At 35.4% G+C, this 21,285-nt stretch overlaps 1 protein-coding gene across 4 annotated transcripts in view; it reads right to left on the reverse strand.

The window, feature by feature from the left end:
* The window catches only part of LOC150102011 (RNA-binding protein Musashi homolog Rbp6-like), a 366,282-nt gene that overhangs the window by 289,104 nt on the left and 55,893 nt on the right, over nt 1-21,285 (reverse strand). For all 4 annotated transcript variants that reach the window (XM_090400467.1, XM_090400469.1, XM_090400468.1 and 1 more), the window contains exons 4-5: nt 18,187-18,271; nt 9,706-9,747 (exon numbers count right to left, since the gene is read on the reverse strand). In XM_090400467.1, the coding sequence (XP_090256593.1) occupies nt 9,706-9,747; nt 18,187-18,271 (127 nt within the window). The remainder of the gene's footprint in view (nt 1-9,705; nt 9,748-18,186; nt 18,272-21,285) is intronic.

The raw sequence follows: 21,285 nt of genomic DNA on the forward strand, positions 1-21,285 counted from the left end.
TCGACCACTGAGCAGAACCGCTCAAATTCCGAAGAAAATACTTCACCGGCAAGAACCCCTCAGCGGGCCGTGCCGGAGAACACTTTCTCCGGAGACTCAAAGTGCTCCCTTAAGGCAAAAACCCCAAGGGAGCGAACTCAAAAACTCACACTCAGGATAACAGCAACAGCCGAACCTCAGTTTACTTCCTCGGTTCAGCATTGCTAATTGTTACCCTGGAAGTCCTAAAAAGGACTTCTTTTTATTTCCTCCATTGTCCTTTTCGCATCACAAAAATCATTAATACAATTAATATATAAATTTTATATATTAATCATTTTGGTGTATTATTTAATTTATATTTACTTTCAAATTTTTTTTTAAAATTTAATAATTTTAATAAAATTTTAATGTATTTATTTATAATTCTATTTATGTTTCGTATTTTTATATTGTATTGAATCTGAAACGTTAAATGAAGATTCCATGTGCATTTATTTTTTTGATTAAAATTATACTTATAAATATCACATTCGAAAGTGTCACTCATTGCGCCACCTATGCGCCAATACTATACATATCACATTTTTAAAAACATAATATATGTGAGATTTTATAAAAACTAATTTTTTTTTTTAGGTCTACTTAAGATTAAGTTGCTTAGGAACAGGTTGTAAGTTGAGCAGTCTAGACTTATTGGATCATTTTGAATACATCTTTCTTAAATCCTACTATTTAACGTTCACGATTAACGAAAAATAATTATTACATTTTAGCATTGTTATAGGATAACGGCATCCAGGGGTAACATTAGTCTACTAATTACCTCTCTGTGGTTGCCATGACAACAAAAACTGCTAAGTGGCTTCCAAAATAATAGCACTTTCGCCAAGGGTATTGTAGCACGTAATATTTTGGGTATTTTACATGCTTCGATAAATATCAAATACTAAATTTAATTGGAATTCAGTTGAAATAGTTCAGTCCGTTACAGGTTAACAGACTGAACGATCTTAAGTGATAGTTATTTAATTTTGAGAAACTAAATCACATCATTTAATTCAATGTAATATAATTGGTTTCCTTTGTGTGCATTATTTTATATATTAGGAACGTTATTCTGAGAAATAGACCTAACCAAATTGCCGAAAGGATCTACTGGGAAAAAAAAAAAAAAAACTGAAAATCCCTGCACTAGAAAACCAACTCCAGTGTAACTAACCTTCCTAAAGGCCAAGGATCCAATAACTTGTAAAAGAAAACTAATCAAACATAACTGTAATATTGCCAAATTCCAGAATAAAATATTAGGTTACCTTTAGGATTTTTTTAAAATTTATTACTCAACTCATAATGAGACAAAAAAAAAGGGGGGGGGGAATAACATAAACCAACAATAATGCAGAAAAAGATCAAGAGATGTACCTGGAAAAATAAACATCGCTGATATATCATGCAACCAAATATGTGAATTTGAATATTTCATATTAATATTTGAAATTAATATAAAAAAGTATAACAAGGCTAAGGACTGAAAAACCCGTAACATAACATGACAAGCAGGCAAGATAAATGACAGATTACTGGCCGTTTCGAAAAATTCATTTTTTTTGGCTCATTATAAGTTCAGTATTAATATTTAAAAAAATCTTTAAAATAACCTAATTTGCTACTCGGAAAACGTTGACGATATTACGGTTATGTTTTGATCAGTATTCTTTTCAAAATATGTTAATCCAGAAATGTAACTTATTGGATCCGATGAGCTTTTAGAGAGGGGAGGGGGGGACGGCTTCGTTTCCATTAGGCTTAGCTTTTGTTGTGTTGGAAGCTACATCGAAGTCATTCTTCGAAGCGTACAACAAAAACATGACTCTGTTGTGTTGTACGTCTTGTGACCTTCCATGTGTAGCGTCATCATCATCATAATAATAATAAAGCATTTCACAAAATATATTGCCAAATAAACTATGGGAAACTCTAAAGGAATATCACATTCCAAACCAATTATACATGCAATGCACTATTGAACACATACCGCAAGAATGAAATAGCAAAATGATACCATATCTACTTGGAAACCAATAAATAGAGGAGTCCGTTAAGGCTGTCCTGTATCATCATATTATTTAACATATATATGGACAATATTATCAAAAAATGGAGAGACGTTAATACACGTGGCTTCCAAATTAATCCATATACATTAATCCATATGGCCTGGAAATGTCAACGGAGAAAACTAAAGTCATGCACGGATATAACCCTGTCAGAAGTAATACATAATTGAACAAGTTAATCATTTTAAATACTTAAGCTGTAAACTATCTTACATAAATGAAATAGATATTGATTTTAAGATGATAAACTTTATAAAAATCACTGGAGCAATTGGCAGAACCTTTAAACCTAATTGCAAACAGAAACACACAAGACTTCAAAACAATACCCAAACCTACACTATTATATGGAAGTGGGATCTGGACCCCCTTCGGAGAAAGAGATGTACAGGGAATTCAAGCTGCAGAAATGAAATTCCTTAGAAGAAAAAAAAACTCACCTTATTAGATAATAAAAAAATAAATAGTGAAATAATTAAAAATCTTAAAATTAATTCCATAACAGACTCAGAATATAGAGAGAAAGATTACCCAAAAAAGATCTTAGCATATAATCCTAGAGGAATAAGAAATAGGGGACGACCAAGAAGAAGATGGACTGAGTCCGGAACAGGCTACATGGCCTAGAACCTGGATAGGAAGAAGAAGAAGATAATAATAACACTCAGGAAGCAGAGATAACTCGTTACCATAGCAACCGTCTATCTTATAAATGATTTTGTTTAATACATTAATAATTATTTAGGACCACGTTTTTGAGTGTTTAGACCTATTTTACAAATTCCTCTATATATAATGACCGTTTCTTTGTTACCACTTACAATTTTTTTCAAAGTAGCTGATATAGAATAGAAAGAATGCAACATAAAAAACATTTGAAAGCAAGAGAGAGAGAGGGGGGGGGAGATGGATAACATGATGGTGATGGGGTGTCGTAATTGGGTTTTTAACACTGGTTGAAAAACTGGAGAGAATGAAATGAGTGAAGAATGAGTACGAGAAACAGAAGATCGAATGAAGATAGGAGGAATTTAGGACAAGTTCAGGAAGGATGCAATGTGGGGGGGGGGAGAAGCTTTTGATGAAATAGAGAAACTCTTTCATGTTCTGCGACATCCTGAGGACTATGAATATATGAAAAGTTGAGTCACGTGTTTCTTGAAAAATCACGTGGTGAAGAATTTCATAATACTGCTAAGACCCTTTTTTATTATAATACAAATAACATATTCACGGTCAATTCGACTCATGGAAGAGCCTCCCTCTAAACATAATACGTATGGAATATCCTCCAGTATAATGAAAAAACTGAATCAACCTCCCCCCTTAATGCGTCACGTAAATTGAGGGGTCCTTATACACTCAACAGTACGTAGACCTCCTCACGAAACTGACAGCCGCTTTTCCTTCTCTATTACATTTCGATTTTTCACAAAACATCGCATTTGGTGAAGATTCAAAGAAATCGTCGACGTTTTCATCGATTTTTTTGCACTATGGAAGTATCTAACATGGTCGTGACAGAATAATATTACAGGTGATGATAAGCATAAGCGATAGATGGCGTGATATTTTTTTTTTCTTTCAATTCTCTCCATGAACGCTTCTAAACCTATTATATATTAGAACTGTCGTAGGGCTAGCAAGAGTTAGATAATCCTAGAACTTTTGCAGGCTATTTCAGGTCGCCAATAAGGTAATGATGATCTCAACTTGGATGTAATCTGTCAACAAAATAACAAAGCTAGTAATCAGTTTAAAATAAAAATACCACCCTACTACATCCACAGATGCCGTTTGGTGACTCCGATGCTCGGTGATGTGCCACACCAGTCCTCTCCATGTGGTCCTGTTGTATGCTTTTCTGGAGGCTTCAACTCTCTGAAGATCAGTCACTCCACACACACACACACACACACACACACACACACACACACACACACACACACACACACACACACACACACACACACCATTCATCCATCTCATTGATAGCCTATCCCTTCCTCTTTTTCCAGGAACTTTACCTTCTTCTATTACTTTCTGAGAAGTCCTCCTTCCATCCTGCAATGTGTCCAAAATATTTTAACTTTCTTCTGTCAATATCAGCAGAAGAAATGCCAACGGATTCAGACATATAGTCCAACGACTATACAGAATTATATTTATAATCCTTATAAGGACTGGCTTAAAGAGGCAAAGCAAGAATGCTTTTCATCTTCCCCGTTGTCTGTAGAGGACAGTGTAGGGATAAGGTGTTATTGAGCTGTGTATAAAGCTCTGATCATGGCAGGAGGGTAACAGCAATAGCCGAGTCTCAGTTAGAACTTCATTGGCTACAGCATTGCCATCTATTAAGGTAAAGCCGTCTCTAAAAATTCGGACGATCCCTAGGCCATTCAATCGTGGGCGAAAGACCGTCCATCTCAGCGTTGGCTCCACTCAGTGGTGGCCTCCCGCCCACCACCACCACCGAGCAGAACCACTCAAATTCCGAAGAAAAGCATTCACCGACAAAGCCCCTCACCGGGCCATGACGGAAAACACTTTCCCTGGAGACTCAAATTGCTCCCTTAAGGCAAACACCTTAAGAGAGCTAACTCAAACTCTCGAATCTCTGCGCCCCAGGGGGTAACAGCAACAGCCGAGCCTCAGTTTAACTTCATCGGTACAGCATTGCCATCCATTACCCTGGCAAGGTTTCATCCATTCCACCTTCATAGAATTATATTAGTTCTTATAAGGACTGGCTTAAAGGGGCGAAGCAAGAATGCTTTTCATCTTCCCCGTTATCTGTAGAGGACAGTGTAGGGATAACGTATTATTGAGCAATTAAGGCTCTGATCATGGCAGGAGGGTAACAGCAATAGCCGAGCCTCAGTTAGAACTTCATTGGCTACAGAATTGCCATCCATTACCCTCCAAGGGTAAAGGTTGGCTGGAGAGATGTCACAACCACAGAATTATATATAATTTTAATTAGAAGATATTTTTTGTGATAATTAAACATAAATGGTGTATATTTCAAGTTCCATTTTTACACATTTTCAAATAATTTAATGTTAAGATTGAAAAAGAATAAGATTAAGTATAATAATTCGCAAAAAGGGTAATAGCAATATTTCTTAATAACAAGGTGTATTCAAGAAATCTCAAACAAATGAAGATATGATATCTTGATTTGAAATGGTCATGATTTTCAGGGTTCATTTCTGGTATCTCATTTCCCTGTTCTCAAAGATTGTTACGATGAACGAACAGCGGAATGAAAGATTTTATTAGAACATAAAACATATGAAGAGATGTTGTCGGGGATTCCTTTTATTCTAGGCCTCTTATTTATATTTTTAGTCGATTTTCAGCACAGATGAGTAGCGTTGTTTCCTTTCAGAAATGTAACCCACCAATTCAGGAAAATAGACCGTAGAATTCACAGTTTCAGATGATAATATATATGTATTATTAAAAAATTACAATATATATATATACACACACACTCAACCACGGTCTACTAACGATAGAGACGGTTGCACACCGATTTCCAAAAAATCCCGTTAGTGCTAAAATAGCTTACCTTTAGGAAACATAAAGACCTTAGAGAGTTTATTTATTTATTTATTTTAATGCTTATTTGGTCATTAAGTTGAAATAATTTTATAAAATAAAGAAACATATTTTTTGGGTTGGCGAAAAATTCTTACATGAATCTCTAACTCTCTTCATCCCTAAAAAATTAATATCCTTTTTGAAATCCCATAAAAACTTGCGCAAACTTACATGAATGCAGGTCGCTTTCGACAAACCTCGATGCGTGACAATTCATTTGTTTGACCTTGAAAGAATACATTCCTACCGACCCGTAATGAACAAATGGCGTTCATTTATATAAGAATTAATTTCAAAGTGTTTTGATATAAACAACGAAATTCCATTTGCCAAGAATTACACTAATAATTAAAGATATATCACTTAAAAAGAAAACAGAGGGAAAAAAACCTCTCCAAGAACAATCCGTAATATATTTTAGGTTATATATACAAACAGCAATTCCCACCCTAGTTCATGAAGCTTATTCCAAGACGCTAACGGTATTAATTGAAGAATTATTTATAAAGATGCGTTAGGACAAGACGCCTTCTTCAAACTAGACTAATGACTGCTCTAGACGGTTCAACTTTTTCAGCCACATGCTGGAAACCCAATTATAACGTCCCTTCAGCGTCGGATATTCTTCTTTTCAGACTTAATTTCAAGGTCCTCCCTCCGTTGGGATAGAGGTGGGGAAGGGAGGGAGGGGGGGTAGAATTGGTGAACGGGATATGTAGCAGTTGTACGTCTGACACACTTTCAACTATAATAAGCGTCCATTTGACGGGAGTTAAGGTTGTGGTATCCCCTTAGGCACAACGCACCGTACATAGGGGTGGGTAGATTCTACAATGTCATGGGAAAAGAGCTGTGTAGACACCCTTGGCTGAAAGCAGTTTTTTTTATTCATTTGCCAAGGGTGTTAAAAATCTTACGTCACACAAAAACACGACCTGCAGATGTAGGGTAATGAGACAGGCTGAGAGGGAAACTACAAATAAAGAAAGAAAAAAAAAGGACATCTTGGGGCACACTTCAACACTTGACTTGCAACAGAGAGCCGGTAATAATATCGGCCGTAACATTCACGGAGAATGCGACGGTATTTCCCAGGTCATCCGCAAGAGTGAAGCGGATCTTCCGCCTGTATATTCAAGGACATTACCTGCAAACTTAACGAGACACAGACACTTATCTGGCCAAAAGGGTGGGCCTGACTCACTTGGACAGCATCATTTGTCTTTCTCGCTTACCGAACATAATGACGACACTGCTCCAAACACGTTTTTGCTGACTTATTTTCATCCCTCCCCACCTACCGACCCCCCCTTTTTTTTTGCTTCCCTCAGTCACTGTGATGGAGTACAATCTATTTTTAAAGTAATAAAAAAACAATAAAAATAGAAGCTATAATTATAATAAATTTGCATGAATTAAAATCTTTGCTAATTTATATACCTTCTTTTTTTGAGAAATTTCAAAATAATAAAATAAAAATTGATAGCCAGTTAATTTTTTATTTGATAATAATATCCCTTATTTTCCACAATAGCTACACGCAGCATTGTGTTTCATTGCGCGTGTCTTGTGCATTATATTAGATGTGATTGGAAATTCACGTGATGGCAAAATTTTTAAGTGATGGATAGCGTCATCAGTGACGTCACAATGTGAATAGACCAGCTGATATCGATTCCAGTGACGTCACACCAATTGAACGGAAATGTGAATTCTGTCATTTCAGAACAATAAAAAAACTAATGCTTAAAATAAACATGCTTTGGTATTAAAATCTGAAATTTTAATATTATATTTTTTTTTTTATTATTAAAGAAGTTGGAATCGCCATTTTCTTATAACACTTTTAACCATTTATGAAAAGCCACTTAATCTGATTTGGCATATGTTACTTGAGTTATTTTGGGTAATATGGAAATCCGTAGCATTTTATTGAATCCTTACTTTAGGGGGTTCGTTTTATTACGGGGTATAAAAATAAAGTTGTGTACCCTTCAGATATGCCAACGAAATGCTTGCTGACCACAAAATACTACCCCGTAAATAAATCTATACGGCAAACTTCGAAATCCCCCCCCTTCCTTTGGTTTTCTTCTTTTTCTTTCGCTCTTTTTGCCATATTTAAATCCCTCAACTACAACGCACAGAATGGCTCGAGGTACGCACTGGCTGACGGCCGCAAAGGCACGGAACGCACCTTCTATCGGTAACAGAAACAGGACGTGTCGTTTTGGAAAGACTGTAATGTTAGAATCGATTTTGTTTGTGTGTGCCCCCTCGTGTGCGCATGCGTCGATGGCTTTTCGCGTGTACACTGAAGAGGCAAAGTTATCCAAACGTTAAGACTGGCATGGTGAGATCGAACTCGTAAATCTAAATATGCTACGAAGGGAACGATGTCACACTGGAACGCAGAAGGGAGAGCAAAAGAAGAACGAAGAAAAAATTCTGAAAATATAAAAATATTTCCTTTTTTGTGTGTGCATGCATGATTTTGACAAAACAATGCAGTGACTGGCTCTTTATTCAAGTATTGTTATTTTTTTTTCTTAGATAAACAACGTCAAGATATTCTTTTTGGTAAACTTTATTTACCTTCTAGCATAGTGTTCTAAAAATACTTATAATAAACATTTTGAAATTTGAAATATAGTACTTTTGTGATCCTTATTACTATTAAACATAACACACTTTTCATCTGCTTTTGAAAATTTATTGTATAATTAATTTGTAAATAAATAAAAGGTGTATAACAAATATTTTCAAACAAAACTTTTAGTAATTAATTTTGGAATTTTTTTGATTTTATATTATTTAATTTATACATTATTTCTTATATTATTTTATATTTTTACTTTTTTAAAGAGACATTTTAAAAATAAATAAAAAAATTCCGATAAATTGTATAAGCACCGCAAAAGTGTTACGTAATTATAGGAATTTTTTTTAATATTTTAAGGAAACAAAAAAAAGAATTGAATAATTCTTTTTAAAAAAGGAGAGGCAGTTAAGAAAATGATCCTAAAAATAATATTAAAGAAAAATATATATTGCGACAGTAATAGAAAAATATCCTAGAACTTTGTTTTTCAGATTTTAACAATGAAATTATAAAACACCAAATATTATTTTAAAGAAGTGTTTTATAACAATAGCAAGTATAATCCAAATGAAATATATGTATATATATATATATACATATATTTCTGTTTTCTTTACATCGCAGAGAATAGAGAATATTTGCGAGGCAGGCCGAATCTTAAAAATGCATGTTTTTTTTTTTGTTTTTTTTTTTTTATCTATGGCAATTTTGCAGAATTAGTCACAGAGCATAGTTCTTATGTGTATATTTTCAGCCTTGGGTAACAAAGACTAACTTAGGGAACAAGGTCAGCTCAATTCTACTTGCATTTTTATATCGTTTGTCAAGGCTAATCGAAATAATCCATCTCTTCTAAAATAACAACTATACACTTTTGCTCAATTATATCTATTTTTATGGAACTATTCGAACTATACGTTTCATATGGATATTTTTTGATTATTTGCTTAAGTGAACAAATCCTGTTCTGTTTTTGTTAATCTTTGGTCTTAACCGAACTAACCTTTGTCAAGGCTAATCAAAGCCAGCCTAGTTATACGCTAATTTTCTTATCCAAGGTTAGTCTACGTCTTTATTTGGAATAATTCCGGCTTGTAATATAAAAAATAACAAAGCGAGAGAAAGAATACATAAAGGCTAACCAGACACATTCTACGCGTTACGGGCTAATTTTTCGCAAAATTTGGGGTATTTTTAATCAGATTACTTTATGAATGTATTAACAATGTCTAAGTGTTATTAATTTTGCTGACAAGACTTAAATTATAGATTTTTTTATGTTTCCTATTGGGAACTTTGAGTTGCCGATTCTGAACATATAAGGAAAGATTCTCTTTATGTGTTCGATGCGTGGGCATTGAAAAGTGTAGGATAGTAGACAAACTGGTTATTACTTACCTTAGGATGAGCCCGCTTTGGGAAGGCAACTTTGGGGTCGATCTGGATTTGATAGGAAGAAAGGGAAAAAAACACATGATTAGGACATCGCTATATATCACCTTAACAATATCTACGAGTGAGGGGGGGGGGGTAAAAGGTTCCGATAAACACCTAGAACAAAAATGATATTAAAGTAACTGATATAACTACAAGCAAAAACATATCTTAAAACCCTTTAACGTCCATATTTCATCAAATCGTAATAATTTGATAAAATTATTTGTTCTTTTTGTTTTAGGATATATAAGAAGAGTCGCTTTAATATCACCTCAACAATAAATTTAAATTTAAATGAATTCAAATTTATTGTTAAGTTTAAATTTAACTTAACAATAAATTAAAGCAAAATCTGCATTTGTTTTAGGTGTTTATCAGAACTTTTCAGTCCCCCCCTCCATACATTAATACACTTAAAAGGGATTAAATGTAAGATTTAATTTTGTGGACTTTTATAACCTTTTGTGGGTGGTGGGATGTACATAAGAAATTTATTTATTTATTTATTTTTTTTTTTATCAGTGTTGAGAATTTGTTCTTGAGAATGCCCTCAGCGGATAAATAGTTCTTCCCATTTAGCCCTGAAAAATGAACTTGAAGTAGTTTATCGAGGAGAAAAAAAAATATTTGTTCTCAATGACAATTTTTTTTTCTGTTCCGAAGATATTTTTTGTTGCTAAGACAAAAGTGTCAATTTTTTGTTACTGAGAACTCAATTTTTAGAATTAGTCTCGTTACGAAAAAAAAAAAAAGAAAAATATTTTTACTTCTGAAAGAACAAAAAAAACTTCATTCATTTTTGGAGATTAAAAAAAAATCATGAATCAGAAATTTTTCCATCTTCATAAACTTTTTTATCGTTCATTCTTGAACATTAAAAAAAAAAGACTTTGTTTGTTGAACTTCTTTTTTGAAAAACAGAAGGAGAAAGCAAATAGAGAATCTCGGTACTTCTGGTTAAACCCATTCTTCTCTCCCTCTCTCACTTTCTCTCTATTCTGTACAAGCAACTCAGACAGGAAACCAACATCGCAACTTCCTGTGAAACAAGAGAGAGAGAGAGAGAGAGAGAGAGAGAGAGAGAGAGAGAGAGAGAGAGAGAGAGAGAGAGAGATTCGCCCGCAGTGTGTGTGTGTGTGTGTGTGTGTGTGTGCCACCCTCCCCAAGAAAGAATATAGCTCATTCTATCTATTGGCTTTGTTAGTCGACGGCACTAGGCAGGAAGCAGCAAAGAATCATGGGAAATGTATTTAACAAACCTTGCGATAGTTAACGATGCTAAATAACTTTTATCATTAGATGGAGCAGAAAAATTATTTTACCAGCCCATTAGCAAATCTGCAAGCGTTGCAAAGAAATGTTTTTATCATATTTTTTTTTCTCTTTCTCTCTCTCCTTTCGTTTAATCCGTAGTTTTCTCTCGCAGACACAAAGCAGTGCGGTAAAGCACAAAAAAAAAACAAAAAAAAAAACATTTATTTAAAGTGGGATGGAATTCAAACAAGGTTAACCAAGGTAGACAATGCGGATTAGATTTACAAGCGGCATGGACGCGTTACTATGGCAACCGCAATAAAAATTAAAAGAAATATTTCCACTTAAGAGGAACGGAAACGGCAGTTACGGTGTATATCAATGAAGGGGAAAAAAAAAAAAAAAAACTCATCGGCGTGCATTGTTCTTGACGCTTGTGTACACTGAGGTGAAGGATTATTAGAACGGTCGATGTGTTTGACATTTGAGATTACCGAAAAAAAACGTCGATTTACATACGGGAATAAATCTTGTTTGCACCGAACTGCGCAAATAATACGAAGAGGAATTAGAGCCCGCGCACACGCACACACACACATGGAGATGTGGGAAGATAAAACCATACGGAAAATAAAACAGGTGTAGTGGAAAGAGAAAAGAGACACAAAATAATGGGGAAAAAAATGAAGAAATAAACAATGAATGAAAGAAAGAACGAAAATAACATAAAAAAATAGTAGGAGAGATAAAGAGAAATGAGAGAGAGAGAGAGAGAGAGAGAGAGAAAGAAAGAAAGGGTAAGAAAGAAAGATCTATAGATTGAGAGAAAGACAGATAAGGGAAACGAGAAAAGTATAAAAGAAGAAAAAAGAGAGAAAGGCAAAGATGCGATAAAGAGACAGAAGTGATCAAACAGAAATCACATGAATATAAGAAGGCACAGTATAAGAATGCAAAAATTAAAGGGGGGGGGTATCAATCCCCGTGAGTATGGGCGTCTGCAGAGGTGGAAAACGAGGCACTTTCTCCCCTGGGATCGAGTAAAAAATTTCACAAATTATAATCGTAAAAGTGATTGAGATATGTATTCTTACACCATCGACCATGGGATGCTTTGTCTGTCTTAAAATTTTATTACAGGTTGGCGAGTTTCGGCCCTCGGCTGGGTAACCATAGAACACGTGTTTCATCTATTGCAGCAATAAAATACGTGTTCCTGTTTTTAGTTCATATTTTTCTGATTTACAAAAAAAAAAATGTTCATTGCTGTTGTGAACAGCGACCAGTTCGTTTGCCTTCTGTGTCTAGTGAGTCACTGAGTGAAGTATGAATTGTAAATTTATCCATGTCATTAATAGGTTTGCAAGTGATAGACGGAGAATTCAATTCTTACACGATACGTGATTATTGAAATTATTATCTATCTATCCATCTATTTATATGCAGAGCCAAACAATCATTCATACTGCAACTACCTCTATACAGCTTCTATCTCAGACAGCACAACTGCTTCACAGAGAGAGGCAGCTGACCAACTCCTTGAAGCCTTCAAACAAAAGGTAAGAAGTCGGATCCTACACGAGCATCATCACCACAGGCAGAACAACACCTTAGATCGTTCCCACCAAGACTGGAATCCACGGAATCAACTCCTGGCTGAGAGCAGAGCGACTGCATCATGGTCCACTTTCCAGCATAGAAGTGACATCATTTCCCCCCCAAAAGAAAGGGGGAAGAAAGATTTTTTGCTATACCTCAAAAAGAATGAGCATGTGACCTCTTTGCCTGACTACAGAGAACCAAAAACCGGTTAATCCTTACATAAAATTGTTATTTTTAAAATAAATAAATATATATTAATTCTTTTTTCCTTTATATTGTAAATTTATATACATTATGCATGTGTGTGTTTTTGTATTGATGTAATACTGTATTCTATAATCTACTTGTGAAAAAAAAAAAAAAAAATATTGATGTAATTATTTGTCTTCAAGCTCCCCCCCCCCTCCCCCCGGAGAATTTTCTGCGGACGCCCATGCCAGTGAATATGGGGGAAAGAGCATATTTTGTTTAAGCATACCAGACAGAAACAATCACAACTCTATGAATCAATAAATACAAGGGAAAAAAATGCTTATTCATAAAATAAAAAGGGGGCGAAATACGACAGTAAATATGTCCACTGACTATCACGTGGTCTATAAAAATACTTGGAAAAGAGACAACACATGAGGGGAGGGGGGAGACTCAGAATCACATCCTACACATCTCTACTCACTGTTTTTTGTCCAAGTGTCCTTTTACCAGAATGAATTGGAGCCGAACCCGCTCTATTTACGAGAGAAACGCACACATCAAAGGTTATACATGTGACCCACAAAGAACTACACACACCAGTAGGTGGTGTGCACTAGCTAGGAACTAAAATAGAGAGAAAGAGTTAAAAGGTTACGTTCTTTCAGTAGGTTACATAAGTTATGCAAAAATCCTAGATGGATTCTACGAGCTTCTTAAAACCGGAAATAAATACCGCACACACACACACAAAATGGGTTTTTTACTCCTCGGGTTTCTTGTAGCGTCTGCGATACTATGACGTGTTTGCCAATGCACCCCACATAAAAATATCCCTTTTTTTTTCCCCTTGCATTACGTCAATGGGACACCAAAATAGCATTCCTAACTGTAGCAGCCATAGTCGAGTTACAATATCTTACATAGCAGACTGTTGTGTTTTTTCTATGGATTATCTCTGCCAACGAAAGAGAGAGAGATGGAGGAAGGGACAATCAATAAACCCCGTCATTACCAAAATGCTACACGAGGTCGCGTTCCGTGAGCGCTGTCTAACAGCAAGTGGAAACACTGCCAAGCAACACCTCTTCTTCAACCCCCATTCTCTCGCAGCCGTCTGTCGCTGCGAGGTCGTACGCCACCCTCACACAGGCCCGACATGGATCGAAAAAAAAAAAAAAAAAAGAAAAGAAAAAAAAGGAATTTTTCTTCTATTGCTTCCCCGTCTCCTCAACTCGCGAGGTGTCGATCGAAGCGCCACCTATCCGACGAATACGAAATATTCCGAAACGGGTAAAAAAAAAAAAAAAAAAAAATTAAAAAAAAACTTAACCCTTGTCATTTTCGAAAATAATCGGCAGCCCGGCCGATCGTGTGCGATTGTATTTAACGAAAGTGGAATTTTGTACCGAGCGACTATTAAAACGTGCAGTCGTGGATGTGTTACGGTGGCGGCTCGTTCCAGACACTGCGGTCCTGGAAGGTGAAGGAGGCCAGAAATCAATAGACGCGATTTGTGTTTCTAAGTATAGTCGAGTTTTTACTTTGGAAGGGGGGGGGCGGCGTCTTGGTTGCAATTGACGCTACTTAATTAGTTGGGATCCAAATGATCAGCATTTGATTGGCAATTAAGAAGGTTTAATTTACTTTTTATTAAGGGAGAAAGTTCGAAGCGGCAGTTTTTTGTTTTTAATTTTTAGCGGCGCCGACAATAAAAAAAAAAAAAAAAAAAAAACACTTTCGAAGAAAAAAAAATCTTAGTGAGAAGTTAAGTAACTTTTGCTAAATTAATTTTTGCTGATAAGCGACAGGCGATATACCATGAAAGTATGAAGAAAAGAGATAAATGTATTTCCTATTTCTTTCCCATTTTCACCCGCTCCCCAAAACGATCTATAAACATATCATTCGTGTTCTATTTCATTTTCGCGTGACATCAAAATGAATGTAGTTTATCGTCAGAACGAACGTCCTCTTAATAGACATTTTATTTTACGGAAAAAATATAAAGTCACACTGGTGACAAACGTGCAGGTTAAAATAGATTGTCTATTATTATCACTCCATTAATAAGTTGGTGAAAGACACTGCCTGGGCATAAAACTAGAAACCCCCGTTTCATTATAACAAAAGGGCTTGGACTTCTTAGTATCGCTGGTGTTTGAGAGTTTTCTAGCAGATGCGTCCAGTGATATCCATAGTTGTTATTATGGTTGGATGACTGGTGAAGTACCAACAATCAGACCTTGCTTGAAGTTTTTATCTGTTTGGGATGTTAGTGTATGATTATGTATGTGGTGTTTGACTTTATTTTTAAATGTATTTAAAAAAAAAAAATGAAAAGGCCTCGGGATTAGAACTGACATCTTATTTTATTTTATTTTATTTTATTTTATTTTATTTTATTTTTGTAATTGGTTTATATCATCAAATACTTCAACGAAAACAACTGTTCTCAATTATACACTGATGAGCCCAAAATCATTATGACCACCCAGCATGTTTCCGATAACCAGACTAAATGATTGGCCAAAAACAGACCGATAGTGCGGGTATCCTGTTATGGGGTTTGTTCTCATGGGTATCACCGGGTCCTCTCATCCCATTGAAAACATACCTTGACCTCTAATTCTCACCTGGGAATTGCTTCAGACCAGGCATTTCTCTACATGGTAACAATGTGACCCCGATGGATCTGGACTCTTCCAGAAAGACAACTCCCAGCGTCACGAGACTCGTATTGTGCAAGCATAATTCGAAGAGCATAGATAGAATAGAATAGAATAGAAAGAACAGAGATAGAATAGAATAGAATAGAAAGAACAGAGATAGAATAGAATAGAATAGAAAGAACAGAGATAGAATAACCTACCTTGCGGGGGTTATTCTGTTTAGCTGGTTCAGAATACCTCAGGACATCTGTGATCTAGTCAAATCATTCCCAGCAACGTGCATTAATATTACACATTGTTATACAAAATTAGAGTTTAAATCTAAGCGAGAGAGAGAGAGAGAGCATTTTGATTATTTAGTTTCAATAACCAATTAGTTGTCAGTTAATATATAATTCTAGTACATCTTTTGGATCTGCTATGAGATGATAAGACACGATTTAGAAGGGGTGGCCGAGTAAGCCCCTTACCGCTTTCACTTAATACTTATGACCAGTGGTGAGCTATAAGGGGCTCGCGGGGGCGTCCGAGCGCTTTGTTAAATTTTTCTCAAATTTGCGAGTCCCTTGTTCTTATTGTTTACTTTTTTATTTTTCAAAAAAAAAACAAACTATTTTTTAAATATATTAAGCAACAAACTCATACGGTAACGTAACAAAGTGATTTTATTAAATAAAATATTATAGTTACTGTGACCACCATTTTACAAATAAGAATTCACTTTGGCAATCGCATATAAATAAATAGGACTATAAACTAATGCCCCTTGATTGGTACCATTGATATCACTTGAAGTATAAAAACAAAAGAGAAATATAACGTATTTCAATTTTATTGTGTTTAGATAATATTTATTTATTACTTATAGATTGTTTGTCATAAAAACTTCTATCGCAAACAAAACAAATTTATTTTATTTATAAAAAATGCGGACTATTGCATAGGTGCGATTATAAAAGATTTTATTCTTATTATATTTTGATAGTTAAAAAATGTTTTTCATATGTAAAATAAATTAACACGGATGATTGTGTGCAAATTTTCATGTTTAGATCATGAAATATTTGTTTAAAACTGATAGCCTTTACAGGTTGATTGTCCCCTCATGCTTTTTGATTAAGAAGTACACAAAAGTTTTTGTGTAAAATACGGCCTTTTTTTTTTTTTTTTGCTCGACGATGCGAGCCCTCTGTTAAAATTTCCATAGCCCACCACTTCTTATGACACCGTTTACATATAAATTATTGATTGGCTAAGACGCAATGAAATTCAAAATTTGAACAAAGAATGAAAAGAAAAAATCCTGTAGCAAATATTTAAATAGGAACAGAACCGATGAGAGTTGTGGATCGTATAGTTCATGGTTCAGTGGGGGATAACGTGATTATTATTATTAAATTAATCGGTCTCTGGATGGAAGTATAAGATAGTCATTACTTATGCTATCCTACCACCAACCTACACACTGTTAGATGTTGAATCATCCTACAAACTCGTCAGTCTTCTGCCACCCATGTGAGATTTTATTCATCAAAGTGGTGGGTTGGATTGCTTTGAATTAGGGCCGAAGTAACTAGAGCTTTCCCACCAGTGTGAATATGTGTGCTAATTGTGTGCGATCGTCTGGTTGGCTTGTCTGTTTTGGGGGATGAAAAGTCGAGTTTCTAAAAGAAGCAAACTCTTCACTTCTGCATAATGAAACTAGTTAACTCATCTTCAACTGAAAAGGTCTTATAAAGGTATTTCGAGTCCTACTTGGGATTCGAATTCAAATCTTTCTAGCCAAGAGCAAAGGGATAAAAATGATTAATGATTATGTTTCCGTCTACTGAGTCTCTTTCCGAAGAGTTTAGAGTCGGAAAAGAGTGAGATTTGAAGGAGTAAGTATTCTGAACAAGGTTACACTTTCGTTATACAAGACATGGACTGGAAGCAAATCCAGAAGAAAAAAAAAGAAAAAAAAAACAGGATTTGCAATGATACAAGCATTGCTACTAATAAGATAAAATACCTGCTGCTTATATGAGCAGTTTTTGAGGAAACGAATAAATTCACTCCATATTTATCCAACCTGACTTCGTGGTGATTTCTAGTTGTTCCTATATAAGTATGAAGGAATATTTGTTATGGTGGTTTCTTTTTTTTACACTTTTCGAACTCATTACTCATCATTTATGATTTGTTTTGACAGATTCAACAATATTCTGAAAACTATTTTGAGGGAGAAAAGCATTAACAGCATTAGCCACCCCACCCTCAAAAAAAAAAAAAAAAAAAAGTGAAAAATCTGCGAGAAAAAATATTGCGAAGGAAATTTACAATCTTATCCAGTTTTACGGGAGGAATGTCTAATGTATTAATATTGCAATTCTGTATTAATACTAAAAACTAAAACATCTATAGCTAATTATCAAACTATTAGAAACATCGAGACCTTCCTTACTCAAATGTACGTGCAATCACATCAAATACTGGGTGAAGTACTTCTCAACAAATTGTTGCCTAAATGGCTAGTGGGAGTGAAGCCTTTTCTCTAAGAAATGAGTCATAGGATGAACTTAGATCGCACGTAGCCTTTAGCCAACAAAAGGTTCAGGTAATACCTCTGCCTAGTGGTCTGGCTCTCTCATCAGTGTTACTGTATAAAAGAACACATTAGTGTCTTCCTTAACTTATTTAACGACGTGGCCCTATTAAAGTGATAAAAGTGGTACACACTTACCTTTTTACCATCTAATTCGTGGGGACCATTTGATAAAACTTTATCTACACTAGAGGGGTCAGCAAAGGTGACGAAACCAAAGCCTCTGAAAACAATAAAAATAAAAAACACATTTAATGATTCTATTTATAGACGTCTGCAAAATACGCGTATTATATTAATGGCCAGTTGTACTAATAAAACTTATAAATACGATGGAAAATCATTATTACATAAAAACCCTTGTTGCAAGTGATTTGTAACAATGCTAATCCGATTCATACGCGCAAGATCTAAAGGAGTTTCCATGGCTACATGAAACTGACATATTCGACTCGTATGTTCAAGTTGTAAATGATTCGTAACAATGCTAATTCGATCATGCGCACAATGTCTAAAGAAGTTTCCATGGTTACATAAAACTGACCTATTCGACTCACACAGTGTTCAAGTTGTAAATGATTTGTAAGAAATGTTAATCCGATCGTGCGTACACTATCTAAATGGTTTCCATGGTTATGAAAGTGACATTCAACTTGCATTCACGTGTCTTAAACTAATGTCAATTTCGGCTGAACAAGCACGTGTCTCGCGCTACTGTAGCAAGTGAAATCTTTTATGCTTGTGTATTTTGCATTATTTAATGCGGGAAATTAACAATGAATACTGCATAATACAAACGTTTTAACACTGCAGGTCATAAAAGTAGTTCTATTTTTCTGTAAAAGCAACTTCCCTGTAGTGATGAACAACGAACAAAGTGCATGATTAATTCGTCTACGCTGCTTGTATTTAATCATCTCTAACTAAGCTGCGGGTAGTATTTAGCCAACCATAATCCTATAGGTTTTCTTTGAAAAATACTATTAAGTGGTACGGAGTGTCTGCCAGACAGAGACACAGATTAATTGCTTTTACTTGCAGACAAGCACGTAAAACAAACTCTCGAAGAAAAAAAAAAAAAAAAGGTAAGAAATGAGGTAAATGAGAAAGATGAAATTAAACATTAATGTCATAATACCACATATCCCGAAATATTTTAACTCCCCTAAATAAAATCAGACTCGGGCAGAAGAAAAGAAAACGCAAAAGAGATTTAACTTGCGACAAACTAAAAAGAAAAAAAAAAGAAAAAAGAATGCAATTATCGTACGTTTTACAAGTTAAACAAACGAAAAACTCTTCGTGTCGCATTTGGGACTGCATAATTGATACACGTGCTACGGTTGTCATGGTAACGGCCGAAATGTACAAGAAGAAGCTTCGATGTTGTTTATAAGTGGGAAGAGCTCTTGGCCACAGAACCTTTAATATTTAGAGAGAGAGAGAGAGAGAGAGAGAGAGAGAGAGAGAGAGAGGCTTTGCTTATCTTTTTCAGCGTTGTGGCGATAAAAAACAATCATAAAAAGAAGCCAGAGAGAAAGAAAGAATGAGAGAGAGAAATAAAACGCCACTTTTTCAAACACGCAGGTTTCATTAGAGTCGGGACAAATAATTCTTTCGGCCGCTGGCGAAATAAGCACCAATTTGGCATCTCCACGGTTGTTTTGTTCAAGTTCAAACACGACCGAATGTCTTTATTGATTTCAACTCTTGAACTCCGTAGCTTCCGTACGTTTCCTCGGCCTCTCAGTGTTTAGTACGTGTTTTAGGATCTTAACAGAAAAGTTTCGCTCAATATAAATAATGAGCATTGTTCGACAATGCCTAGAATATGAGACTGCAGGTGCGGCCCGTAGTTGGTAGCAGTGGTTTTAGATCACTAATAAGGTAAAGTGATTTTTGTGACAGCGTGGTTGTTTGGAAGAAGGCAGACAGTCTAATACAAATATTCTAACCCCCTGTCGACTGACTAACTCTTACATGTGTCACATGAGACGCTGTCTTTGTTATACTAAGGTCTCTGATTTTCCCTTTCAGTCGTTTCCGACCGTAGGTGACTTTGTAGACACTGCCCACAAAGTATTTCTGGTGAGATTTGTACAGGATAGTTCACCATTGCTTTCCCCAACCCCTGAATTTTATCCGGGCTCGGGACTGGCATATGGCTGGGACGTATTCATGACTGTAATCTATATGTGTTCACGGGGCCGGTTTGCTTGTTCTGGGGACGAAAAACCCGAGTTTCCGGGTGAAAATAAAACCCTACCTCCGTATGTGACCAGCTAACTCACCTTTAGCCGAAAGAGACCAGATTAAGTTTCTCACGTAACTGACGGGAATCGAATCCAGGTCTTTTTGACCAAAGGGCTTCGTCTATAATACCGACTGAGCTACGGAGGTTCTATACTGAGGTATAAGAGTATTTTTTTGCTTTCTCTAAACAGAAAAAATTGGAAAAATACATGCAGTTAACACACGTGATGCAGTGGCCCACAGCTCTAGTTGCTTCGAACTATCCTGAACCTTAATTCTGAACAGCACTTTGTTTTGATTGCAGGTTGCTAAAATGTAAGATGCTTTGAATAGCATCTGACATTTTAAAGGTCACAAAGTACCCCTCGAACATGGAGTCATTTGTAGAGTGGTAGTTGCTTAGGTGAGAAATAGCATCTACAAGATAAGCGATAATTCTGATTTTTGTATACCGAGGTTGCTCTAAATGTGACAGATTTATGCCAAGAGTAACTTTAGACCATTATTGTTACAAGAAGGAAAATATTAGTGTTTTTATTATTATTATTATTATTAATTTTAAATTGACCGAATTCTAGTAAGTCATAATAATGTGTAAAAATGTCCATTTTTTCACATAAAAAACAAGTATAGGTTTGTAAAGAAATGTTGTATATTGATCATACATTAGCATATGTACCGTGATCGGGTTCAGGGTTAGATAATCGGGGAACCCTGGTTTAGAGACTAAACACGAAATTTTTTCAAGCCACTTCATCCCTCCTGTAAGCAGGATAATGATCTCACACCGGCCAAAGAAAATTCATCAATCACTTAAAGACTTTCAAGCATCCATGGGAATGCAGATCAATACAATAGACAGTTTGCTGCAACGAGATCTGTACTCGCCATTTTGCCGGGTACTCCGCAATTTCATCTGAAATAAGAGGCTCAAATAAGAAATGTGGTTTAAGAAATTCAAAATGGCTGCGGATCAACTTATCA

This window comes from Typopeltis vanoorti, chromosome 11 (genome assembly GCF_054136105.1).
Source record: "Typopeltis vanoorti isolate ZY-2024b chromosome 11, IOZ_Tvanoo_1.0, whole genome shotgun sequence".
NCBI lineage: Eukaryota > Metazoa > Arthropoda > Arachnida > Uropygi > Thelyphonidae > Typopeltis > Typopeltis vanoorti.